The sequence below is a fragment of the Eptesicus fuscus genome, chromosome 10 (genome assembly GCF_027574615.1).
Source record: "Eptesicus fuscus isolate TK198812 chromosome 10, DD_ASM_mEF_20220401, whole genome shotgun sequence".
Classification (NCBI taxonomy): Eukaryota; Metazoa; Chordata; class Mammalia; order Chiroptera; family Vespertilionidae; genus Eptesicus; species Eptesicus fuscus.
In genome coordinates, this window is record NC_072482.1 from 2272639 (window position 1) to 2297482 (window position 24844).

The 24844-nt window shown below is 59.8% G+C and overlaps 4 protein-coding genes across 12 annotated transcripts; 2 read left to right on the forward strand and 2 right to left on the reverse strand.

Annotated features, from left to right (window-relative positions):
• Positions 1 to 218: 218 nt before the first annotated feature.
• Positions 219 to 12646, forward strand: PPT2 (palmitoyl-protein thioesterase 2). 4 transcript variants are annotated; one of them, XM_054722644.1, is made up of 9 exons: positions 219 to 286; positions 5442 to 5638; positions 5880 to 6033; positions 6476 to 6571; positions 6667 to 6774; positions 7488 to 7571; positions 7683 to 7767; positions 11676 to 11730; positions 11892 to 12646. In XM_054722644.1, the coding sequence occupies exons 2-9, from the start codon at positions 5450 to 5452 to the stop codon at positions 12033 to 12035; spliced, it is 915 nt and encodes a 304-aa protein (XP_054578619.1). In that variant the 5' UTR covers positions 219 to 286; positions 5442 to 5449; the 3' UTR covers positions 12036 to 12646. The 4 variants fall into 4 exon arrangements, with proteins under 4 accessions (XP_054578619.1, XP_054578618.1, XP_008155546.1 ...); XM_054722643.1 differs by lacking the exon at positions 219 to 286 and adding an exon at positions 1449 to 1468; XM_008157324.3 differs by lacking the exon at positions 219 to 286 and adding an exon at positions 4564 to 4642.
• PRRT1 (proline rich transmembrane protein 1) lies at positions 234 to 2630 on the reverse strand. The gene is made up of 4 exons (XM_028133795.2): positions 2612 to 2630; positions 1247 to 1785; positions 545 to 730; positions 234 to 411 (listed from the first exon to the last, which is right to left on the reverse strand). The coding sequence occupies exons 1-4, from the start codon at positions 2628 to 2630 to the stop codon at positions 235 to 237; spliced, it is 921 nt and encodes a 306-aa protein (XP_027989596.2). The 3' UTR covers position 234.
• A 988-nt stretch (positions 12647 to 13634) lies between the features above and the next one.
• EGFL8 (EGF like domain multiple 8) lies at positions 13635 to 15903 on the forward strand. The gene is made up of 8 exons (XM_054722307.1): positions 13635 to 13666; positions 14411 to 14533; positions 14637 to 14749; positions 14826 to 14921; positions 15012 to 15182; positions 15252 to 15331; positions 15413 to 15566; positions 15679 to 15903. Exons 1-8 carry the CDS (start codon positions 13635 to 13637, stop codon positions 15726 to 15728), a joined length of 819 nt encoding a protein of 272 aa, XP_054578282.1. The 3' UTR covers positions 15729 to 15903.
• Positions 15898 to 24842, reverse strand: AGPAT1 (1-acylglycerol-3-phosphate O-acyltransferase 1). 6 transcript variants are annotated; one of them, XM_054722645.1, is made up of 8 exons: positions 22142 to 22268; positions 19876 to 20297; positions 18696 to 18904; positions 18356 to 18489; positions 17874 to 18049; positions 17653 to 17748; positions 17474 to 17546; positions 15898 to 17038 (listed from the first exon to the last, which is right to left on the reverse strand). In XM_054722645.1, exons 2-8 carry the CDS (start codon positions 19885 to 19887, stop codon positions 16857 to 16859), a joined length of 882 nt encoding a protein of 293 aa, XP_054578620.1. In that variant the 5' UTR covers positions 19888 to 20297; positions 22142 to 22268; the 3' UTR covers positions 15898 to 16856. The 6 variants fall into 6 exon arrangements, with proteins under 6 accessions (XP_054578620.1, XP_054578622.1, XP_027989570.1 ...); XM_054722647.1 differs by lacking the exons at positions 19876 to 20297; positions 22142 to 22268 and adding an exon at positions 24184 to 24842; XM_028133769.2 differs by lacking the exons at positions 19876 to 20297; positions 22142 to 22268 and adding an exon at positions 23723 to 23804.
• Positions 24843 to 24844: the final 2 nt, after the last annotated feature.

A 24844-nucleotide genomic window follows, 5' to 3' on the forward strand; every position in this document is an offset into this window, starting at 1 on the left:
GGCTGGGATCCAGGGAAGCGGCGCCCTTGGGAGTGTGGGCTTTGGCGAGGTTCCTGAGGAACTGGATTCGGAGCGTGCCCGCACCGCGAGAGCTTGGGCGGAGGCCGAGTTGAGGGCGCATCCAAGTCCGGCAGCCCCGGGGGCGGGTGTGCAGGGCGCCCCCGGGGTCCGCGGCGGGACTGCAGGACGCGCGGCGGTGGAGGGGCGCCGGGCGGCGCCGGGCCGGGGGCGCCCTCACGGGTCCCAGTAGTTCTCGTGGTGCTGCGCGGCGATGATGATGACGACGGTGAGGATGGTGCAGAGCACCATGGCCGCGATGCCCACCGCCAGGGAGATGAAGGAGAAGTTCCGCGCCTCGCGCGAGGCGATCTCGGCCGACACCATGTCTCCGCGCGCCAGGGCCGTGCGCACCTGCGGGCGGCGGCGGGGACGCGGGTCAGAGAGCTGCCGCCCGCCCTCCCTCTGGCTCCCAGTGGCTCCCAGACGCCCGGCTCCCGGGCTTAAGAGCCGAGTGAGCCTCCGCTCCGAACGCCCCCCCCCGTACCTGCACCGCCTTGAAGATAGCGATGATGCCCGTGGGCCAGAAGCAGCAGATGGTGGTCAGCACGGCGATGGGCATGTAGTCGTGCGGCGGGCGCCTGGGCTCCAGCAGGGCCAGCCCCGGGCCCTGCGGCGGCGCGGGCAGCGTGGAGGGGACTCCCGCGGCCCCTGGGGTCCCGCCTGCATAGGGCTGTGTAAGGGGGGGGGGGGGAGGCGGCGTCATGCGGACCCTCTCTGGGCCCCACAATGCTCCGCTTTGGAAGGGCGAGTTTTAAAGCACAGTTCTTGCACGTTGCTTCCAGAACCCCCTACAGCCCACCTAGGCCCCTCTCCTCCCTTCATTGTAGCCATTAACCCCATATCCTCGGGGTAACCCTATATCCAGGGGTTCTCCAACTTCCCTCCCCCAAGGGATCGCCCCTCCGGCGCTGCCCGCCTCACTTCAAACCTTGTTTCTCCTCTCCAGATCCCTCCCTGGCCTCCCCACTCACTCGGTCCCAGGTTTCTGCTCGCTCAGCTGTTCCGTTGCCCTCCCAGGCCACGGTCTCTGGCCGCACTGACGGCCAGAACCCCCCCCCCCCCCCCCCCCCCGCCTCTCTAGGCCTTAGCCTAGGCCGCCAGGTCCCCTGGCCCGTTTCCCCACCCCACCGGCCCCCAGGGTGTCCCCACCGCGCCCTCCCCCTCCCGGCCCGTCCGCCGCACTCACCGCGCCCACGGGGTAGACCGGCACGTAGGCGGTGCAGGGCTGCAGCTGCAGGGGGTACCCGGGGGCCACGTAGCCCCCCAGCGGCAGCGTGCCCACCGCCCCGGGGTGCGTCGGCACCACGAAGCCGGGGGCCTGGGCTGTGTGCGAGGGCGCCGGCGGGGGCGGGGCGGCGGCGGCGGGCGGCGGCGGGGGCAGCGGGCCCTCGAAGCGAGTCTCCTGCAGGTAAGGGTCGGGTGGCATGCGGGGCAAGGTGGCGCAGCCGGGCGGGGGCGCCCCGGAGGCCGGGCCGGGCGGGGCGTGGTGTGGGGGCCGCGGCAGAGTGGCGGAGAACGAGGGCCCGCGCGCGGCGGAGGCCCCGGAAGCCGCCAGGCCGCCGGCCCCGAGGCGCGGGAGGGTGGCGGTGCCCGACTGGTGGTAGTGGTGGTGGTGGTGGTGGTGCGCGGGGGGCGCCGCCTGCGGGGGCGGGGCGGGGGGCTCGGCGGGCGGCTGCGGGGCGTTGTAGGGCGGCGGGGAGGTGTGCGGGACCGAGTCCGGGAGGCCTGGGGCGGCGAGCCGAGGCGGGGTCCGGGGGCAGGTCAGGGCGAGATGGGGAGGGTTAGGGGAGACAGAGGGTCCGGGGTGGAGGAAGACAGTGGGAGAGACAGAGGAGATAGGTGAGAACCATCTCATGTTGGGGGCAGGAGAGGGCTGGTATCTAGGCCACCTGTGCTCCCCCACTTCTGTTTCTCCGTCTAGTTCTGAGGCCACAGCTCTGCTCTCCACAGCACGGTGCCCGCAGCGTTCGCCAGCGGAGCCGCGCCGCTTGGCTGTGGCCGCCTCGGGCCTGCCTCTCTGAGCTAGTCCTGCGCGTGTCCATGTGGACATGCAACACTGCTTTAACCTGTGTCAGCTCAACACTGCGAGCCATGCGGGCTGACACGGCCCACCCGCCATGCCTTCAGGGGAGGGCGCCCCAGCCTCTCTGGGAATCTCAGTGCTTCTTTAGGGCTGACAGCGAAGGGTCTGCTGGGTTTTACTCCCCTAACAACCCGCATCTGATAGTGTCTCCCTACGTCCCCACTGGATGTCCCCATGCCAGCCAGTGCCATCTGTCACTCCCAACGATGCTGTCCCTGCAGCACCTGGCTGATAAGCCACTCGCCTACTTCCCTTACCGCTTCAGCCTACCCCCTGCTGCCCACGTTGGCAGGGACCGAGGCTGAAACTGGAAGGAGGAAAGGAAGAGGAGGGGGTTTAGGGGTGGCTGAGAGCTGGATAGAACCCGCTAGGAAGAGGTAAGGGAGGGGGTTGGAGCGGAGGGGAGGGGGAGGGGGAGGGGGTTAGGAGACCGCGGAGGGAGTGGGAGGTTTTGCTGTGGATTCTTACCTGACTTTTCTGATGACATGCTTGCAGTCTCTGTCTCGCTGGGTCAGGGTCTCTCTAGCTGGAGTCGGGGGTCTCCAACTGGAGCTGGAGTCGGGGTGCAGGGATTGCGCAGCCAGCAGCGCAAGAGATGGAGAGAAGACAGCCTCGGAGGGTGGTGGTGGAGGGGGGGCAGAGGGAGAACAGGGAGGGGGGAGAGCTTAAAGGGACCGAGGCGGGGTTGGGGGAGCTCTTCAGATGTACCCCCACTCGTCTCTCCTCCTCTCACCCCAGCATTCAAGCCCCCAGTTTGGGCTCCCTTGGAGTTGTCATGGAAACAGGGAGGCAAGCAAGACCAGGCAAAGTGGGTGGGACTAAGGAAAGGAAGGAGAGAGAACAGTCTAGAGCCTGCCCCTCTGAGGCTGGCAGTAGTGATCAGCTGTGGGAGGGATCCAGTAGGTGCTCCACAGACTCAATACCCAGCTCCCTGAGATCCGGCTCACTCCAGTGCGGCCTCTCCCCCAGCTTCCCCCAGAGCCCCGCCAGGTCCCAGAATCTTCTCTCAAATCCTTGCCCCTAGTCTCCTCACTTCAGGAGAGACAGCTGTGTATGAGGAAGGTGTATATGCAGAGTTGAGACCTGTGATGGCCTGGAAAGTTCCCAGGGTTATAGCCTCAACCCGCCACCCAGGCCTGGGCGAACGGGGAAGTAAAGTGGGAGGCTCGGGCTGTAACGGTTGGGAGAAAGCCCCACCCACCCCGACCATGGGAGGGGGCAGGACGGAGGGGAAGCTTGGGGGATGCACTGATACTTCCTTCCCCAGGTGAAGGGGCTGCTCATTCCTGGCCGCTGGTTTGGGAAGATGTACTTGATCCCCTTTTCTCCCTTTGCTTATGGGCTTCTTGGAGTCCCTGGGCCTGCCAGTGTTCAGATCCATTTCTTACCCCCCCCCCCCCCCCACCCCCCGCCCGCCACCCGCCAAGACACAGAGTCACTCTCCTGGGCTGTGTCCTTCCCCTTCATGTCTGAACAGAGACTACAGAGCTAGCTGAACGGAGACCCTCAGCTGGGCCTGAGGCTGCAGAGATTTAAATCACGGCTCCTCATTCTGGTTTTTAAGGTGTTTGTGTGAGCCCCAACCTGTACCACCACCTCATCCTCGTTCTACACAACTCAGAGCTCAAGTTGGTGATTGGGAACTGCTTTAGACGGGCAAAGACCCTGTGAGCAAGGGAGGGGTTCAGACCACCTGGGAAGTTCTTTTCTGAAGGGAAACACCTTTAAGTGCTAAGTAAAAGCTCTAACGGGGCTCTGGTGTCCAAGAAACTCAGTAAGTGTCCGGAGGCTTTGATAGAAACAAACGGCAAAGATTTATCCAAGGATCTTAGGGTTGGCAACCTGGTAACACAATCAGGCAATACTTGGAGTGTTCCTGAGAAGAAGGAAAGGCTTATAGGGTACATTTTCCAGAAGAATCAGTTCATTCTTAGCCTCTGGATGGGTGATCCTCCAGATGACCAGCGGTCTTCACACTGGGTGTCAGGTGGTCTGGATATCAGAGTAGTTTCTCAGTTGTCTGGAGGTCTGAGGTATATGCAGGCATTGACGCAGGGCTAGAAAGTTCCAAAGTTTAAGTTAAAACAAGAATAGAATCCTTTCTTCATACCTCAACCTGCTTACCATTAGTAGCTTAGCAGCTTGGCCACAGCGAGTTCATTTTTTTCATTGAGTTCTTCCTGGGTACTGGGTAAGGGTCACAGGTGGAGGGTGGGGATGCCTGGGGCTGGGAAGTCTGGCCTGGTGGGGAGCCGCCCCGGGAGCTCCCAGCTAAGGCCAGGTTGTGGGGGTCGTTCTGGTTGAAAGTCTGGTCGAAACCACGCTAGCAAGCGTGAGTCAGAGCCGCCTCGGGAGCCCTCCACCCTGAGGGGTGGATCCTTCACGGAGCCGCAGAGCGGGCAGGAGAAACTGGGCCAGGCTGCTCTCAGCTCGAGGGGCCAGGAGGACTCTCCACGTCTCGGGAGACAAGGCGCGACACGCACTTCAGAATCAAGAGTTGTAAGAGGCCGGCCGGGCGGCGGGCAGGGCGGGCGGGGCTCGCCGGACTGGCTCCAGCCCTGAGCAGGCGGCGGCGAAGCGCGGAGGACTGCCCTTCCCCGGGAGGGAACGTCGAGTTCCCTGCGGAGCCGGACCCAGAACCGGGCACTGGGGCGAAGGCCTTCTCTCTATTCGCAGGACCTCTTTGCTGCTTCTTCCTCTCCTCGCCGTCAAAATGGGTCGCTCCGCCCATGTCCTCCCCCGCTCCTAGGGCGCAATGGAAAGTTCCAGGGTCCCTCCGGTCCCCGGCCTGCGTTGCCTGGGACGCTGGCACGGTTGCCAGGGAAAGCCCCGGAAATGACGTCTGAGCGCGACCCCGAGCAGCCTCCCCGCTCCCCCCCCCCCCCCCGTCACTCCCGGGCGCACGCCGTCCTCCCCCCCCCCCGCCCCCCGGGCTTCCAGACCCGGGAGAAGCCCACAGCGGGCGGGCGGGCGGAGCCGGGCCGGTGGGAGTGCGGCTCCCTGGGACCTGGCTGCAGCCCCGAGGTCCCTCCTGCAAAAGCGGGCGGCGCATGGCGGGGACTACGCTTTAGGGACGTCCCCGCCGGAGCACCGTCCCCGCGAGTTGGGGGCGGGGCTTCGGTGCGCGTCGCTGCGTCTGCGTGGTAGGGGGTGTGTTTGCGGGGAGACCAGAGTAAGTTAAAAGTTGGCTGTTTTGTGGCCCGGACCTGGGTGGGCCCGGGCGGGAGAGGCTCGACAGCGCGCTGTCTGTCCGAGGGCAGGGGCGTTGTCATCGCTCACGAGCCTCATCCCCTCTCAGGTGAGAGCATGCTGGGGCTCCCGGGGCCTCGGCCGCCCCCGGCGGGGATCCTGCTCGCGTTGCCCTTCCTGCCGCTGCTGCTGCTGCTGCCTGCAGCCCCCGCGCCCCATCGCGCTTCCTACAAGCCGGTCATCGTGGTGCACGGGCTCTTTGACAGCTCGTACAGCTTCCGCCACCTGCTGGACTACATCAACGAGGTCTGGCCGGGGACGCCTGGTTGCGGGCGTTGGAGGCGTCACGGTGGCTGGGGAGGAAGCGTGCGGAACTGAAAGCCGCCCCGCTGGGCCTGCCCGGTTCCTCGGGAGCTGGTGCTGGACTGGGGAGAGGGGTGGGGGACGGACCCCCGGTTCTGCAGGGCACAGGAGGCATTGGCGCAGCCAGGGTGGCGTGGAGGGCTTCGCAGTTCGCCCCCAGCTGCAGCATCGCCCCTTCCCACAGACACACCCTGGCACCGTGGTGACCGTGCTTGATCTCTTCGATGGGAGAGAGAGTTTGCGGCCCCTGTGGGAACAGGTGCAAGGGTTCCGAGAGGCTGTGGCCCCCATCATGGCAAAGGCCCCTCAAGGGGTGCATCTCATCTGCTACTCGCAGGGTAGGTGCCCCCCTAATCCTAAGCACTCTCTGAAGCTTGATCCTTATCTGAGGGGCACTTCCTAGGGTCCCCTTTTCTGAGCCACACTGTCCAGCAGGGCCCTGGTGCCTGAGCCCTCCTTTTCTGACTTCCCTCAGCCCCTGGTCTCACCTCTGTGTCCTCCGTGGACCCAGTGCTCCCCCCTCCCTTCCCCATTACTCCTGGTTCTCGGACCTAAGAGATAGTGAGAGGGGCGGTGAAAAACACCTAGAGTTAGAGCCAGAACCCCGAATCCAAGTCTGGCTCTTGGCCCTGTCACCTGCGTGATAGGACCTTTTGCCACAGGCCGTGTCTGTGTTGTCCGGGCCTCAGTCTTCCTGGTGCACATTGTGGTGGGGGAGGCAGTGGGGACTGCTGGCCTGGCTGTCCCCGAACCCCTGCCCATGTGGCGGTCTGCCCACAGGCGGCCTGGTGTGCCGGGCACTGCTCTCCGTCATGGATGAACACAATGTGGATTCCTTCATCTCTCTCTCCTCCCCACAGATGGGACAGTATGGAGGTGAGTGGGAACTGGGGGCTTCATGCGGGCCCTGAGTTTGGGGGGCACAAAGTTTGGGGGTTTGGATCTACTTGGCGCTGCTGTTCTCTTGCCAGACACGGACTACCTGAAGTGGCTGTTCCCCACCTCCATGAGGTCTAACCTCTACCGCATCTGCTACAGCCCCTGGGGGCAGGAGTTCTCCATATGCAACTACTGGCATGGTGAGTAGGGGATGCTAACCTGGACCTCCATGGAGGGGTGCCCTGGAGGCTAGGGCCTGCTGCTCCCCCCTCTACCATAGCCAATAGCAACAATAATAGTGATAACTTATATTTATTGAGCACAAAATGCTTTATGTGTATCAGCTGTTGTCTCAGAAAGTACCGTGTGGTGCAGAGGTCGGCAAGCTTTTCCTTTAAAGCACAGATAGTAAATGTTTTTAGTTTTGTAGGCCGCGTGGTCTCTGTCACCACTCCTCCGTCCCGGCACGCCCGTGTGGACGCAGCCGCGGGTCCGTGTTCCATGCAGCTTCCTCACAGGAGCAGGCCGGGGCGAGTGCAGAAGCCTGCGGGCTTTTCAAGACCCTGGCTGCCGGGTCCGGGCCCCTGCGTTTGAAGTCTGAGCCTGCTGGGGGCCTGGGTGTTCCTCCACCTTCCTGTGACTCAGTTTCCTCGTCTGTAAAAGAATAATGTAATACTTACCTCACAGGATGGTTGTAAGCATTACATAAATTAACGAGTATAAAATGCTTTGAACATATCTGGCTCATCGTAGGTGCTAGGTAAAGGTGTTTGCTGTCGTGTTCACATGTATTATTGTTGCTGCATCACATCACTGCTCACCTTTTACTGAAGCCTCCGGAATGGTCTTCTGTGCCGGTCCTCCTCCTCTGCCTGCTCCTCTGACTGTCTTTCTCAATGCTCCTTGTTCCCAGATCCCCACCACGATGACTTGTACCTCAATGCCAGCAGCTTCCTGGCCCTGATCAATGGGGAAAGAGACCACCCCAATGCCACTGGTGAGGCCCCAGGCTTCCGCTTGGGTATCACTTTCTGCTTTTCTGACCGCTGTGTTCCCCTCTCCCACCTGGCCTGGCCCGGGACTGACGGCTCTCTCCTCCCCACGGCAGCATGGCGGAAGAACTTCCTCCGCGTGGGCCGCCTGGTGCTGATCGGAGGCCCCGATGACGGTGTCATCACCCCGTGGCAGTCCAGGTAACAAGGGGCTGCATGGCCTGAGGTTCACTAAGGACACCCCCTAGTCCCCATCAATCTCATCGCATACCTAAAACTGGTCCCCCTGTTCAGGGAATGCCTGTCAGCCAAGATCCAAACCTGGGAGTCCTCCCCCAACCCCTTGTATCTAGCCAGTCACTACATCCTGCGGATTCTATTTCCTCCCCATCCCTACCACCCCGAGTTTTATAAAAAACTTTTAACTTTGAAATAATTGTAGATTCATAGGAAATTGCAAAGATGGTTTAGAGAGGTCCTGTGTACCCTTCACCCAGTTTCCCCAATGGCTGCATCTTATGTAACCATAGCACAGTATCAAAAAACAGGAACTTGACATTGGCACATTGTGTGCAGACACTCCATGCCATTTTAATCCATTTCCTATCACCTCTTTACTTTCCTGGTCCGCTGTGATTGCCTCCTTCTCGTCCCTTCCGTCCTGTTCCTCTGGGAAACCAGGTCTCCATGGCACCATGTGCGAGCCGCCGTTCCAGGTCTCCTGCTGAGGTGTCACGTAGTCCCTCATTGAGCGTGCGTGCCCTGGCGCTGTCCTGGGCCTGGGAGTGCAGCTGTCAGTGAGGAGTCGGCTGTAATGTAGCTTTCATTCTAGAGGGGAGGCAGGTAACAGATGTAACTCTGTGTCAAGTAGGAGGGAAGTGAGGCAGGGGTCGGCTCTCAGGAGCGGAGCCTGTTTTAGGGGTGGCCACAGAAGCCCTCTGGGAAGAGCTGCCCTCTGCGCTGAGGCTGAGGCGGAAGGAAATCAGGGAAGGAGTTGTGCAACGGTGTGGGGGAGTGGGCCAGGGACCAGGACAGCGCCTGCAGCCCTGTGAACAGGGAGCCGGGGAGCGAGTGGGAGAGGAGGTTGAAAGCGGTAGCAGGGAGCCGTTATGTTGAGCCTTTGTAGGGCAAAGTAAGGTCCTTCTTTTAAAAAAATATACACAAAATAAAACTTGCCATTTTTTATATATGTATTTATTTTTACAGAGAGAGAGAGAAAGAGCGGGCGAAACATCAATCTGTTGCAGAGAGAGAGAGAGAGAGAGAGAGAGAGAGAGAGAGAGAGAGAGAGAGAGAGAGATCCGTTGCCTCCTATATGTGCACCGAACCGACCAGGGCTCGAACCCAAAATCTGGGTATGTATCCTGACTGGGCATTGAACCTCACCACCTTTCGGTGTATGGATGACACTCCAACCTGCAGAGTCACACCAGCCAGGGCAAAATTTGCCATTCGTAAATGCACACTTCAGTGGCATGAAGTACGTTCACATTATTGTGTGACCATCATCACCATCCATGTCCAGGACTTCCTTTTTCTTCCCAAACTGAAATTCCATATCCATTAACATGAACTCCTCAGCCCAGCCTTCCCCAACCCCAGCAACCACGACCCTTGACTGTATATTCTGAGTAAGATGGGAAGACATTGGAGGGTTTGGAGTGAAGGTATAACATCCCTTGTAATAATAGTAAGAGATGGGATTTCTTTACATTTCATTTCAATCTACGACCCTATAAAGATAGTAATAGCTCACAGTTATGTAGCACCTTTAAATAAAGCTCACTTAATCCTCAAAACGACCTTTTAGGAAACTTGGGTGCAAAGAGATGGAATTTTTTACGTTCATAGAGTTAGTGCGTGGTGAAGTCAGGCTGTCTCCCTGTTAGCACGCGCTTTCCTTCCTCGCTGCCAAGGAGGTATTTCTCACTAGGACCCGGGGGAAGGAGCATGCCCAGTGGCACACAGTGGGGAGTGTGGCAGAGCTGGAGAGCGAGTCCAGGTCTGGGCCCTGCTGCTCTCCCAGCCGGGGGACATCCAGCTTCTCCCAGGCCTCCAGGTCTCCCCCCCCCCCCCCCCGCCCCGGGACCCCAGCTGCGCCCCCCTCCGCGCCTTTGCTCTGGCATTCCATTGGCCTGCAGCAGCCTTCCCTAGTCCAGGGTCATCGCGGGGAAGCCTTTGTTGATGCTCTAAACCAGGGGTGCTCTGAACCGGGCAGGCCCGATAAGGCCCCGGAAATCGTTTGGTCTGGCCTGCCAAGGCATTAGGGGGGTTAATTAAATGTTTGACCGAACACAGCAGGCTAATGTTTAAGTCGATAATTTGGTATGGCCATCGAATCACGTTATAAATATCCAAGTGGCCCTCGGCAGAGAAGGTTCCCCACCCTGCTCTCCGATAAGGCGGGGCTTTTGTCTGTGCTCCTGTGGCCCATTGGACTGAACTCCTATCAGCATTCAGTTATTCACTGCCAGCATCCACTCAATGCTCGTGCCAGTTATATATTCTTCTTATTTATTTATTTTTAAATATATTTTTATTGATTTCAGAGAGGAAGGGAGAGGGAGAGATAGAAACATCAATGATGAGAGAGAATCATTGATTGGCTGCCTCCTGCACACGCCACACTGGGGATCGAGCCCGCAACCCAGGCATGTGCCCTTTGCCAGAATCGAACCCAGGACCCTTCAGTCCACAGGCCGATGCTCTACTCACTGAGCCAAACCGGCTAGGGCCAGTTATATATTCTTAATGAAGAAACATGTTCAGACCTTTAAAAAATTTTTTTAATTATATATTTTTATTGATATCAGAGAGGAAGGGAGAGATAGAAACATCAATGATGAGAGAGAATCATTGATTGGCTGCCGCCTGCATGGGGATTGAGCTCCCAACCTGGGTGTGTGCCCTTAACCAGAATTGAACCCGGGACCTTTCAGTCCGCAGGCCGATGCTCTATCCACTGAGCCAAGCCAGCTAAGGCTTAAGGTCTTTTTATTTTGAAACAATCTCATATTTAAGAAGTTACCAAAGTAGTACAAAGCAATCTCATATACTCATCACCTAGTGTTTATAAATATATATTTCGGAGAGGAAAGGAAAGGGAGAGGTAGATGCATCAGTGATGAGAATCATTGGTCAGCTGCCTCCCACACGCCCCCTGCTGGGTGTGTGAGCCGTTTGAGAGTAGGTTGAAGACAGTATCTCTTTATCCCTAAAACTGGAGTATGTCACTACATATTTCCTATATACAGGGCATTTTTTTATATGTCTGCAATACAATTATCAAAATCAGGAAATTAACATTGATAGGGTACTCTATAGACCTTATTCAAATTTTTCTAATTATCTTTTAAAAAAATGTTTGATACTTTAGAGGAAGGGAGAGGGAGAGAGAAACATCGATGAGAGAGAAACATCCCCCGGCTGCCTCTTGCACACCCCCTACTGGGGATTGAGCTGGTGACCTCTTAGTTCATGAATTGATACTCAACCACTGAGCCACACTGGCCTGGCTCTAATTGTCTTTTTTTAAAATATATTTTTATTGGTTTCAGAGAGGAAGGGAGAGGGAGAGATAGAAACATCAATGATGAACCAAGAATCATTGCTCAGCTGCCTCTTGCATGCCCCACATTGTGGGTTGAGCTGGGCTCTCCCGGGCTTGAGCATGTGCCCTGATCGGGAATCGAACCGTGATCTCCTGGTTCATAGGTCGACACTCAAACCACTGAGCCACGCCGGCTGGGCTGTCTTTTTAGGGGAAAACAAAATTCCAGTGCAAGATCAAACCCAGGGTCATGTGTTAGTTTTCATGTCTTTTCAGTTTCTCTTAATCCTGAATACTACCCGAGTCCTCTTGTCCGGGACACTGATACTTTTGAAGTGTATGGACCATCTATGTTGTAGAATGTCCCTCAGTTTGGGAATTCAGCGAAGTGATGCCGTGTCTTCCGTGCGTCACCTCATGGGGTGCATGATGTCCCGTTAAATACGTTGAGTGTTCTCCCTGCTGCCTGTCTCCCCAACAGGCTGTGAGTTCTTAAAGGACCACCCCACCTTGATTTTCTCCACCTCTCCTGATAATGGCCCGCCCCATCTCTTTGTAGCTTCTTTGGTTTCTATGACGCAAATGAGACGGTCTTGGAGATGGAGGAACAACTGGTGAGTCCCTGGGGTTTCTTCATGCCCCTCCCAGCTGTCTCTAGCCCCCCCACTGCTGACTCCGGAGCCCAGGGGTTCACCCTGGGAAGGGGCCTGGGACTCGGCGGGAACTCACGTTGTCTCTCCCTGTGTCTTTCCCTGTGTCCCTTCACCCCGCAAAGGTTTATCTTCGGGATTCTTTTGGGCTGAAGACGCTCTTGGCCCGGGGGGCCATAGTGAGGTGCCCCATGGCTGGCATTGCCCACACGGCCTGGCACTCCAACCACACCCTTTACGAGACCTGCATCGAGCCCTGGCTCTCCTGAGGGCACGCCCACGGGGCCCAGAGACCGAGTGCTGGATTGGAGAGCAGCTGCCTGTGACCATGTCATTACTGCCCCCTGACTGCCCCCACCGGCCAGGGCTCCCAGACCCCTCTGCTCTGTGAATGACAACTCCTGGTCTCCCCCACCTCATGTCTTCATTTGGGGGTGGCTCCATGCTCTCCCATCCTCCCAAGGCTGAGGTTGGGAAGTGAGAAACCAGGTTTTTAACTTACGGCTGCTCCTCCATCTCTGGCTGTACAGGACGGGGACCCAGCCTGCCCACCACCGGGTCTCCTCCCAGGCTGCTCAGGACATTGTCACTCTGTTCCCGCTGAACTCCCCATGGTCAGCCCTCTCACCCCCAGGAAGGACTGCCCATGAGAGCGGGGTCCACGGCTCCCCTGTGGGTACAGTTCCATTCTTGAAGTGTCAATGTTGGGGAATATCTGTGGCCTGCGAGGCCCATCTCAGGTTTGGGGATCCCCCAGTCCCTATGTTCAGTGTTGGGGTACTTCCTGGGAGCCTACTTTCTTTGAGGCCCCAGCCCCTCCTTTAGCTACCCTTGAATGGGTGTTACCTTGTATTTATGGAAATAAAGTTCCATTTCCTCAGTGTGGCTTGGCTCATTTCCAGGTGAGGGGGACCTGGCTCCCCAAAAAGGGTGGGAATGGAGAGCCCGAGGCCTGGGTGCCCGGATGCCTGGTCTGGGGTGGGACCCCTGGTGTTTCCGCTCTCTCAATGCCCATTCTGTGTGGGTTCCTGATTCTCTGTGGGTTCTTTCCTGCTGAGGACAATTCTCTTCCTGTCCCAGGCTGAGATTGGGGGGCTGAGCCCAGGGTCCCAGTGGTTTGTGCCCCAGCTTCATGGATGGAATGTCCTTGCCACCCCAGGCCAGCCCGGGGGGAAGGGTCAGGGGAAGCATTTCTTGAGCCCCTTTCTAACCTTTGCGGACCAGAGCTGGGTGAGGGCGGACAATGAGCCTCCTCTTCCTGGAAAGGAGGAATTTTGATGGAGACAATAGAGCCCTGTCTACTCTGGCCGAGGGGGCGGTGGCTGACTCAACTGTGCCCCCTCCCAGGCCCTGACAAATGTCATCAAGAAATGGGGTCATTTTCCCCTAGTGCCCTGGCTTGCCCCCTGCCCCTCTGTGATGACTTCCCTTCTTTCCTCAACTGATCTTGCCTCTTCTCCCATGACCTGACCCCACTGTGTTCTTTGCCAGCCCTTTCCCTGCCCCCCAGTTCTCCCCCGGTCTGTGTTGGGTTTAAGGGGGAGGCTAGGACCAAGGGTACTGGTAGTGTTATATAGCAAGTAGCCTGCTGATTTGGGGGGTCCAGAAAGAAGGGGCCTCAGGAAGTTGGGAGGATACTTCTAGGGGGCCCTGTGCCGGGGTGGGGAAAGTGGTGAGACTTGGAGCCCACTGAGCACGCCAAGCTGGAGCTCTAGGGGGAGCCTGTGGGAGGGGGCAGGAATGGGAGGGCTCTGGCCCAGCCCCTCCTCTCAGCAGCCCAGCCTGCCCACCAGTCGAGCTGCTGCTGCTGAGGCTGGTGGGCCTGACTCTCCCAGAGAGAGGGAAAGGCAGGTGGGCATGGAATGGCGATGGGGAAAGTGGGGTCATTCAGAGCCTTGGAGTGAGTGTGAGTTGGGGTGCTGTCTGGGTGAGGGGTGTATGTGATGGCATGGTGTGGGGTGTGAGGGGAGTAGGCATGTGTTTGCAGTGTGGAGTTTGTGTGGAGGGAGGGAGGGGTGTGGTGAATACCTCAGGTTGTGAAGGTAGGGAGATTACGGTGGAAGAGGGCATGTTAGAGATCAGAGGGTCATGAAGGGCAGGGCAGTGTGTGTGCAGAGGGGAGGCGGGTGCAGGTGGCAGCCTGTCTGGTGCTACAGGAAGGGTGCTGGTAGGTAAGCACGCCCCCGTGCCGCGATCCTGGTGACTGGTGCAAGTGTACACGAATGAACGTGTCACCCTTCGAGGGCACCGCAGGCCGCTCGGGCGGGGCGGGAGCTGGAGAAGGGAGCGGGGCGGGAAGGCCGTCCTTCACCTCTCCTTCCTGCAGGCGGCAGTCTGGAGTCAGGAGCGTCATGGGGTCCAGGGCTGAGCTGTGCGCTCTCCTAAGCGGACTCTCACTCCTCCTCCTGGTGTCAGGCCAAGGGTCCAAGGGTGGATCCCTCAAAGAGAGGTGACAACGAGGGGGCAGGGCAGGGGCAGGGGAGACGGTCAGGAAACCTGGGTGGGGCTTCACAGGAGGGGCCAATGAAGTTCAGAATGGGGGCGAGGCTGTCAGCTGAAGGGAGGCCTGGGCCTCGGGGAGCCTGGAGGACTCCCCAGGGCCTGGCCCACTCAACGCCTCCCACCTTCCCCCGCGTGGGTGCAGCCAGGGGGTCTGCTCCAAGCAGACGCTGGTGGTCCCGCTCCGTTACAACGAGTCCTACAGCCAGCCCGTGTATAAGCCCTACCTGACCCTGTGCCCGGGAAGGCGCCTCTGCAGCACCTACAGGTGAGGGATGGGGAGCGTGGGTCCCGGGGTCTTTCAAGAGGAACCCCAAGAACCCCGACCAGGACCCCTGTGTCGGGGTCCAGAGCCGGGCACTGTGCTCCAGGACCACGTACCGCGTGGCATGGCGGGAGGTGCGGAGGGAGGTGCGGCAGACGCACGCCGTGTGCTGCCAGGGATGGAAGAAGCGGCATCCGGGGGCGCTCGCCTGTGAGGAAGGTGAGGCTGGCTCTTCCTGGGCCTCGGGGCGGGGAGCCCGCGGGCCCGTTCCAAACCGCCCTTCCTGCGCCCCCAGCCGTCTGCGCCAAACCCTGCCTGAACGGAGGCGCCTGCGTCCGGCCGGACCGGTGCGAGTGCGCCCCCGGCTGGGGTGGGAAGCACTGCCACGTGGGTGAGTCGGATGGCCGCCTCCGGAGCGCCGCGCCCTCCCAGCCCCCGGCGCCCGCCCGCCCCGCTCAGCCCCTCCTCTCTCCGTCACTAGACGTGGATGAATGCCGGACTAGCGTGGCCCTCTGCTCGCACCGTTGCCGGAACACGGCAGGCAGCTTCTCCTGCGGCTGCCCCCACGGCCTGGTGCTGGGCCCGGACGGGCGCACCTGCCTGGAGGGGTCCCCGGAGCCTCCGACCAGCGCCAGCGCCCTCAGCGTGGCGGGTGAGCGGCGGGAGCGCGGGCCGCGGGGCGGCGGCGGCGGGGCCGAGGTCACGCTCTCCTCTGTGCCAGTTCGGGAAGCGGAGCCGGATGAGCGCGCCCTGAGGCGAGAGATCCGTGAGCTGCGAGGGCGCCTCGAGCGGCTGGAGCAGGTGAGCTGGGCCCTGGGGCCGCGCCCGCCCGCGGGGCTGGGCGCGCCCACCCCAACCGCCGAGGCGGCTCTTCCTTTGCAGTGGGCTGGGCAGGCCGGGGCCTGGGTCCGAGCGGTGCTGCCTGTGCCCCCCGAAGACCTGCGGCCGGAGCAGGTGGCAGAGCTGTGGGGCCGGGGCGACAGGATAGAATCTCTCAGCGACCAGGTGCTGCTGCTGGAGGAGAGGCTGGGCGCCTGTGAGTCCTCTTCCCCCAGCTGCCCCCCCTCACTCGCCCCACGCCTTCCCGCCGGCGGCTCACTGTGGTTGGGTGACAGACCACAGGTCTCCTGTCTCCTGTCATTAACCAGGCTCCTGTGAGGACAATAGCCTGAGCCCAGGCCTCAAGGGGCGGCAATGAGGACCCTCTGCAGAGCCCTGCCCCCAATTTACACAGAAGCTGGACCCACTCATCCTCTGGGACTCGCCAGCTGGGGACCTGCAGATGAGGTCACCTGCCACTAAGGAGCGACGTCTTGGCCGACTCCCTCCGGGTGGGAACTGCTTCAACTTAACAAAGGCAGCTAGCGTCCAGATCGCTCTGTCTTTATTCTTGGTTCCTTGCTGTTATCCAGATAATTAATAAAAACCAACCATGAAAAACGGAGTCCCACCCTCTCCTTTGCTCCCAGCCCCTCCCTGTTGTGGGCACAGGTCCGGGATGGGAGGCAGGGAGGCTAATGCCACAGGGAGGAAATGAAAACTGGCTCAAAGGGGGAAACCTCAAAAGAAAGAGAAATAAATAAAAGCCCTCCCATCCCCTCCAGCCAGGGGTCAGCGCTTCCCCGGCGGGAGCCCGAGTGCAGCCCTGCGGTGCGCTTCCCCATGTCTCTCCAGAATGGACCCAGGGCTGAGGGGGTGGTGGGGCCGGCACAGGAACAGGGGGAGCAGAAATGTGAAGACCAAACTGGCATCCGGGAGTGTGCTCAGTCCTGGGCACCTGGGCACGGGCAGGAATGAGACCTCGGAGTGAGAAGAGTCCAGCCCCCTGACGGAGGCTCCACCGGAGGGAGGGTGACGTTGCTGAGGAGTGTTCCCAGGAGGAGCCTGGGAGGTGTTCCAGGCACCAGCTTCCAGGCCCAGCATGGAGTCCTCCTCGCAAACGGATGAGTCCACTGAATCCACGGGCGTGGAGGCGGGGGATTTGTTCCACGGAATGGATGAGTCCACTGGCCAATGTCGGGGAGAGGGAGAGACCACGAAGGAAGGCGGCCCACTGGGCAGGATGGAGTGCTCCCGCTGTGTGTGGGCTGAGCACTGGAGATGAGGGGGAGGCACTGTCCCAGGACTCAGGGCACAGGAGGTGGGTGGGGTCAGAGTGGAGGCTGCACCGAGGCAAGGAGTCCATGGGGGAGCTGGGGAGGGGCAGACATTCACTTCAGAAGCTGGACTCCGAAGAGGAGACTGAGCAGGGAGGGGGGGACGAGGAAGAGGGCTTGGTCCTGCTTCAGAGCCCACGGGCTGGCAGGTGGGGGGGGTGGAGGGGAGCTCAGAGCCGGGCCTCGCCGACTCCAGGTTTCTTCAGGTAGTCGCCACCGCCCCTGCCATCAGTGGAGATTTCCCGGAAAATGGTGAGCATGGAATGCCGGACTCTGTCGGCCAGAGCTGGGACGTCATCTGGTGTCAGCCCTTCTGTGGGCACTGGGGGCAGCACCCGGACCTGACAGCGCCCTGGCGGGGGGGCGGGGGGGGGGGAGAGCAGTCAGGGCCCGTCTGCCCCGCCTTGGCCCGCGGCTGGGCCCAGGTTCTGGGCTCTCCTGCTACCCCTCTCCTCAACCGTGTAGGGCTCTTCTCCCTGCCAGATGCCGCCTGTTCCGTGAGGCCCCCTGCACAAAGCCTTCCTCAGACCAGTCCAGACGCCGCACCTCCCAGCCCCCCGTCTGTCCAGATGCCACACCTCCCAGCCCCCCGTCTGTCCCAGCCACCCGAACACAGGCCTCTTTCCTGCTTGACAGGAACGGCCCCTTACGGCGGTGCTCCACAAACACTTCCTGGCAGGTGATCTGTGGACATTTCGCAGCTCTGACACTCAGTGCCCCGTGGGGACGTCCCTCCAGCCTCTGCCATGACCTTTCCGGTCCCCCCCAGGTCTGCTCAGAGCCTCACCCGACGTGAAGCGGCGCTCCTTTTTGCAGTAGAAGTCTTGATAGGAGGACATGACGATGGGGACGATGGGAACCTGGGGAGGGAAAAGCCATCAGCCCTGACTCCCTTCGGAGGCCCGGACATGCTCCGCCAGAGCGGAAGGGGCGGCGGGGTCGGCAGCAGAGGGAGGCAGTCATCACCTGGGCCTGCACTGCCAGGTGGAAGGCGCCGCGTTTGAAGGGCAGCATGGAGCCATTGTGGTTTCTTGTGCCCTCAGGGAAAACCCAGACCCGCACCTGGGAGGAAAGACGCGTCTATGCAGGGGTCGCAACATGGTTGTGGCCCCTTGGCCCTACCTATCAGTTTATTTACAACTGTTCTACTCCATATGCGCCATCCCCCTCGTCCCAGGGTGACTCACGTCCTGGGTGAGCAGGGTCTGGGCGACCTCGGACATGACACTGATGGCATCCCCGGTGCGCTTGCGGTCGATGAAGATGACTCCAGCCAGCCAGCAGGCCAGCCCGGCAGAGCCAGCCCAAAGCAGCTCCCGCTTGGCGATGGGCACACATCGGCCGGGCAGGACCTCCATCATCCCTGGGGCAGGGGAGGGGGGGTGAGCATCAGGGCGGAGGTGGCCCCGTCACCCAGGTCATCACTATGCTACTAAGGCCTGGATATAAAGGAAGAGGGAGACGGGGGGGGGGGGGGGGGGGGGGGCAGGGCTAGGGAACACCCAAGTGGAGGGAAGGGTGACTGAAGGCCTACCACCCTGCTTATGAGGGAAAGACAGCCACGTCCCAGCTGAGGGGCAGGTGAGCGCGTCCGAGAGAAGATTCTGGGGAGAGTTCCAAGAGGAAGAGGGAGGGCATGGCTGGGAGGTGTACTCTAGGAGGGCCTCACCAAGCAGGTCGAGGGAGCTCTGATGGTTGGAGACCACGACGTAGGGCTGTGAGGGAGGGAAGTGGTGAGCCCCTCGGACCTCCACGCGGATCCCGTACAGGTACTTGATGTGGAGCAGCATCAGACGCAAGATCCTATGGGGTGTCACGGCAGGCGGTTCCAGGGGATCCACTGACGTCCACCCGCATGCTTCAGCTCCCCGCTTTCCCGGCATCTTTGCAATCCTCCCCTTCCTGTCCCCGGACTCTTTCAGTCTCTCCTGCACACCCATGTCCCCCCCAGGCACGGCTCACCTCCGACCCTTAGGCTCCCTCACCACCCAGCACCCCTTGGCCCTCACTTCATGTTCTCGACATTGCGCCCTCGCACGGCACACACGGGGATGGCGAGCACAGCCAGGAAGAGGATCCAGCCGTTGTAGAAGGCCATCTTGAAGAAGTACTTGGCACTGGGGCTGCAGAACCACAGGGTGGGCAGCAGCAAGAGCAGCAGCAGGAAGAGCAGCAGCAGCACCGTCCATGCCCCCGGCCACAGGTCCATTCTGGTCACCTGCGGGATTGGGGCAAGGGACAGGGGGCCTGATTCCTGGAGGGGGCGGGGCGGGTGAGGTGCAGAAGGCAGGAGACAGGATGGGGCCAGGGCTCCCGTCGAAACCATTCAGGAAGCCGCTAGCAGCGGGCAGTGGGAGCTCAGGACTGGTCTCCCACCCCTCTCTCTGAAGGCCCAGATATCTTCAGATGCAAAAGGGAGATGGGACATGTGTACCCACTGAGGCAGATGTAAGACTAAAAGGACAGTAACAGGAGAGCTAACACTAGTGGCTGGTAAGGGTCTTCCAAGGGCCTACACCTGCGCTGTCCAACCCAGCAGCCACCAGCCACCTACGGCTACTGAGCACGTGCAATGTGGCCCAGTCCAGACTGAGACGTCCTGGAAATGTAAAATGCACATCAGATCTCAAAAACTTCGAATGTAAAACAGAATGTAAAATATCCCTTAATAACCTTTTACATTGATTATATTGTGCAATTACAAACTTTTGTGTTCAATAGAATATATTAAAATTAATTTCACCCTGTTACTTTTTACCTTTTTCAATGTAGCTACCAAAAAATTAAAAATTACAGCCCTGGCTGGTTGCTCAGTGGTTAGAGCGCCGGCCCATGGACCAAAGGGTCATGAGTTCGATTTCCGGTCAGGGGCACGTGCCTTGGTTGGAGGCTTGATCTCCGGTTGGAGCATGTACAGGAGGCAACCAATCGATGTGTCTCTCTCACATTGATGTTTCTCTCTCTCTCTCTCTCCTCTCTCTCTCTCTCTCCTCCTCCCCCTTCCCTTCCCCTCCACTCTCTCTAAAAAAATAAATGGAAAAAATATCCTCGGGTGAAGATTAAAAAGAAAAATTAAAGATTACATATGTGGCATGCATTATATTCGTGTTAGACAGGGCTGGTTTACATATACTATACACTACGTTAAACCACAAAGTTTACATTTTGTAGGAAAGTTCAGTAACTTACCTGAGGTAACATAGCACCTGAGAGGCACTTCCTAGCTTCAACCTAAGCGGCCTGTGCCCCTCACCCCGCAGGCCCCCTGCCATCTGTCTGCGTATTGCCTCGGTGCACACAGCAGACACAGCGAGAGTCACCAACACCCACAGACATTCTCAGGGCTGGCTGACAAGAATGAAGGCGCTGTCACGCAGGCAACAGACACACAAGACGGACGGGCACTCACACACACGTTTACGATCCTATCCAGTGACAGATGAAGGATTGGGAACGCATACCTAGAATATCCCTCTCCACCCACGCGGCCTCCCCTTCCAGATAAAGCCATGGACAAGCCAGGAGTCCCCACATCCATCAATCCTACCTCCACAGACAGGCCAACGAATCCCACCGCTCCTCCCCTCCCTTCCAGCGGCACTGCCAGCAGTCTGCCAGGCAGGGACAAGGGGAAGGGGTGAAAAGAGGGCAGAGTAAAAGGGACATCACGCCACCTTCCCTGGAAGAGGAAGACGGACGGGCGCCCAGAACCTGCCTTCTAGGCTCTTCCTTCTTCCTCCACTCTGCTGTCCCCCTGCTGGGGGCAGGGTCCCAATTCGCAAAAACGGTGTTCAGGGAAATCCGATCAAGGCCCGAGACATTCCCTTCCAATGACAGGAAGGGCTGTGCTCAAAGGCCAGCCCATCGCCCAGAGCGAAGGCAACGGGAGTGGAGGAAAGCAGACGGCCGGCTGCAGAGCCCCCTCCCACGGCCCTGCACGTGTGGACCAGTGTCTCTCATCTGGGCTTTTGCAACAGGCTCCTAACTCTCCCTCTTCAACCCTCTTCCACGGGGCAACCAGAGATCCTTCTGTAACGCAAATCTGGGCATTTTCCTGTCTTGCCTAAAGGCCCTTCTTGACAAGCTGACTTCTGCTTACTTCTTTGGCCACATGCCCACAAATGCCTTTTCCTCAAGCTGATTTACTTCAGTTCCTCAGACCCACCAGGGCCTTTCAGGCCTCTGTGCCTGGAACATGCTGTTCCTTCCGGCCGGAACGCCCTTCCACCCCTCACCTGCCTCACTCGGCTCAGTGGACACTTTGGAGGTCTTTCGGAAGCCTGCTAGGCCTGACTTCTCTTTACACTTGGATCTCAGTCACCGGTTCTCAAAGTGTGGAGATGCAACTTCTTGGACTTCACCCCAGATCTCCTGGGTCAGAAATCCTGGGTGTTGGGCCCATTAATCTGTGCTTTAACAGGCCTTCCAGGTGAGTTTGGGAACCACTGACCTTGACACCACTGAGTATAACTGCTCACTGCATTTCTGTTTCCCTCTCTAGTCTGGAAGCAGCTTGAGGACAGGGACTCTGTCTCATCCCCAATGCGCGGGGCAGGAGGAGGATTAACATTTACCGAACACACCATAAGGCTGCATACAGACCCACACAACCATAGGCCTGAGTAAGCTAGCTACCCTCTCGAGGATGTTCGCTATGAAAAGAAGTCACCGAGAAAGCAGTGAGCACACCAAGCCACGTGACGCACGGCCACAATGAAAGCAGAGCGGCAACAATCAAGATGGCACATACCATCACACACACAAGAGAACATCCAGAATGGGGATTCACATGCCACGGGAAAGATGCTGCTACCACGAAATACATGCCAACAGTGCAGCGCGGGGGCAGATATGTGCACAGTGGGGCTGACCCAGGCAGGCACTGAGCTCCACGGACCCACCGCACAGCCCCGGAGAGACCCCGTGCAGGAAGACACAGGCCAGAGAAGTCAGCAAGGCAAGGCACCTGGACATGGTTCTTTGGGGAGATGGAGGCCCCGTTACCCGCTCTAATATGTACTAGTAATATTACGTGATCCTCTCTGGAGCAGAAACATCCAGGATTTATAAACACAATAGAGCGCCGAATGGGTTAATGAGCACTTGACTCCCAAAACATAATGCCAATAAAATTAAGAAATAATTAATAGTATGTGTAACCATAAGCATGTTGGACATGTCACATCAGCATATCATGTGAAGGAGCACACATATGTGTAGAGTGAACCCTGACTGGGAAAATATACACAGCAAAGAGGCCAACCGGATTATGAAAGGAGCGTGTGCTAATCAGGTAAGCCATGGATCCCACACGTGAAGACCGCTGCATATGAAGGGAACATGGATGGAACACGTGAGCCCCCCAAAACAAGGTATAATCTCTACATGCCAAAGTTTATGTGCAAGAAACATGAAGCCAATAATAGATGCAATATGTGTATGAAAACTCACACACCTGAACATGTCGAGACTAGACGTGAGACATGGATGTAAGATGAGAATGGGCAATTCTGATGGGAAACAACAGCACTTCTTCACAGCCCGTGGATAGCATAGGACAACCTAGCTGCACACAAGCCACTATGTCCAGGGTACACGGGTCAGAAAACACCCGTGTCCGTGAGGGGAGCCGCGCGGAAGGCCCGGGAACAGGGGCCCTGCGCCTGGATGGGCAGACCAGTCCGAGGGCATTCCTAGGAAGCGGATTCTGCTGCGGAGGGAGGCCACAGCGCGGGGCCTCCTCCAGCCCCAGCCCTCCAAGAATCCGGTGGGGCCAAAGGGCAAGAGAGGAATTGGGCTTGGGGAGCGCAGGGGTTCCCCCCCCAGGACTCGCTGTCCACACCCTTCCCACAACGCGCAGGGTCTCCAGTGCTCCCTCCTCCATCCTTCCTCCCCTCAGGGCCCCTCTCCCTTCCCCAGAAACCCTCTCCCCAGCCCGCCCTCCCAGACCCACCCTCTCCCCCACCCCCTCCCGTCCCTTTCCTGCCCCCACCTCAGTGGGGAGGGGAGCCTGGGGGGCTGGCCCCCTCCCCGGCCAGGCTGCGGCAGCGGTGGTGGCGGGTGGCTGTGTCTCTGCCTCGTTCGGGGTGTCGGTGCCAAGGGGGCGACAGGGCTTGGGGGTGTCCTAGCCCCGGCCGATGGAGGGGAGGCGAGAGTGGGCGGCAGGGCCCATGGCGGTAGGAACGGCGGGGGCTGTCCCCCAGCTCCCTCCCACCCTTCCTGCTGTCTCTGAGGGCTGGGCTGCCGCTGCCGCTATCCCCCCACCCCCGACGCCTGCTGGCTTCCGGGGCTGGTCAGGAAGTGGGGGGCGGTGATGGGCGGCCTGTTTTGCCAATCGCCTCCCAGGCACCCAGGCGTCTCCGCCGCGCCGACCAGTCGGCTCTCGCTGGCGGGCCGGGCCGGGCCGCAGCAGCATCCCGGTCCTCCGCCGACCGCCTTCCAGCTCTGTGCCCGCAGGCTGCGCTCGCGGCGCCTCCCCATCGCCGGCTCTCCTCTCACTTCCCCTCGGCTTCCTCCTTCCTCCTCACCGCCCGTGTCTGCAGTCGGTTCCCGCCTCTCCTCTGAGCCCCCTTTCTTGTCCCCATTCAATCCCAAATATTTACGGGGCGTCTGCTAGAGGCCAAGCACCGAGCCCTTCACCCCTGTCCCTCCAGGGCTCCATCCACCTCGCTCACCTCCCCCCAGCCCCCAGCGGGGTCTCTCCCTTTGTCCCCGCACTGCCCCCCCCCCCCCAGCGCCCCGCTCCCCCTCCCCCCGCCTCGCTCCTCTTTAAGGGGAAGGGTCCTCGCAGGCCCTCTCCCTGCCCGTCTTTCCAGGCTCTGCAATCCAGCACTTTTTCCAGTGCCTTCCTACCCGTCTCCGGACCCAAGCCGGGACAACCCCTCTCCCCAGCATAGAATCTGGGTGCACCTATTCTTAAAATGGAAATTGGGCATTAGGGCTGCTTTGGGGGAGGGGTGCTGATTTCCTCTGGGACAGGCGTGCCTCCTCAATGTTGAAGTCCTGTGCCCAGCCCGTGTCCCCATAATCCCTTTACCAGGATCATCCTATCACTGCTGCTTCCTTGGTCTCCACCGCTTCTTTTCGGCAACCTTTCCCTAACCCTGCACAACTCCTGACCGTCGCCTCCCCTGCATTTATCAGATGCCCGCCCGCCCCGCCTTCGCCGAGCGCGAGTCCACACGCCCTGAGGACGAGGTCCAGGCACTGGCCCTGGAGTCACCTACACCTGCTCCTCGGGCCACCGCGAGGGTCACTGACTGCGGAACAAAGGCCCCGCTCGGAAGCAGCGTGCCCGGCCCGGGGTCCCGCCGGGAGGGCCCCGGCTCCCGGGGCATCCTACACGGAGGGCGGGGCGGGCCTTGCCCCGCAGCCACTCGCCAGGTGTGGGGCTGGGCGTTTTCGCTGCGGAGGTTTAAAACGGGGTCGAGGCCGGCTCTTCCACCGGCCCCTTTAGAAAGGGTCTCTTTGGTGCAGCTCTGCTCCGTAAGCACCTACAGGCGGGCCGAGTCCAGCCGCGGGAGGCGGTTAACACCAGCGCCGCAGGTCGAGGCTCGCACCATCCCGGCGTCGGGCTAAGGCCGGTTCCCCGTTCTTCACTGAGAGGGAGGGGCGGCCCCGAGTTTTGTTCCCTACGTCACCGAAGGAGGCCGGAGCCATTTTGAACCCTGCGACCCTCGTTTTGCCCTTTTTCCTGAGCTCTTCGCCGTCTCTTCCGATCTCGGCCAATTAGGGGCTAAGGAAACGGGCCAATCGGGCGAGAGATGCCTCAACCTGAGGACTCGGAGGAGGCTGAGCCGAATCCTTTGAACCCGAACCCAGCCAATTGTAGAGCAGTCACCATGACGACGAGATAGAGGTGCAGGGTGGGGCCCAGAGAAAGCTCAGAGCTCACGGGATTGGTCCACCCCTTCCCGCCGCCTGCTGCGCACGCGCACTTCCTAACCACCAGTTTCCGTCGAGTCCAGCCAGTCACTTGCTTTGGAGTCATACTGTCCAAAGTCCAATAGGAATGCGGACCTTCTGAGAAAGAGGAAGTAAAGGAAAGCAAGGGCAGCCCCGAACCAATTGCTTCTGGCCTTTGCATATGACTGGCAGCTACCCACACGAATAAAGCTTCCCTTGGCCCGGCGGCGGGCGAATGGCAGAGCACGCCAGC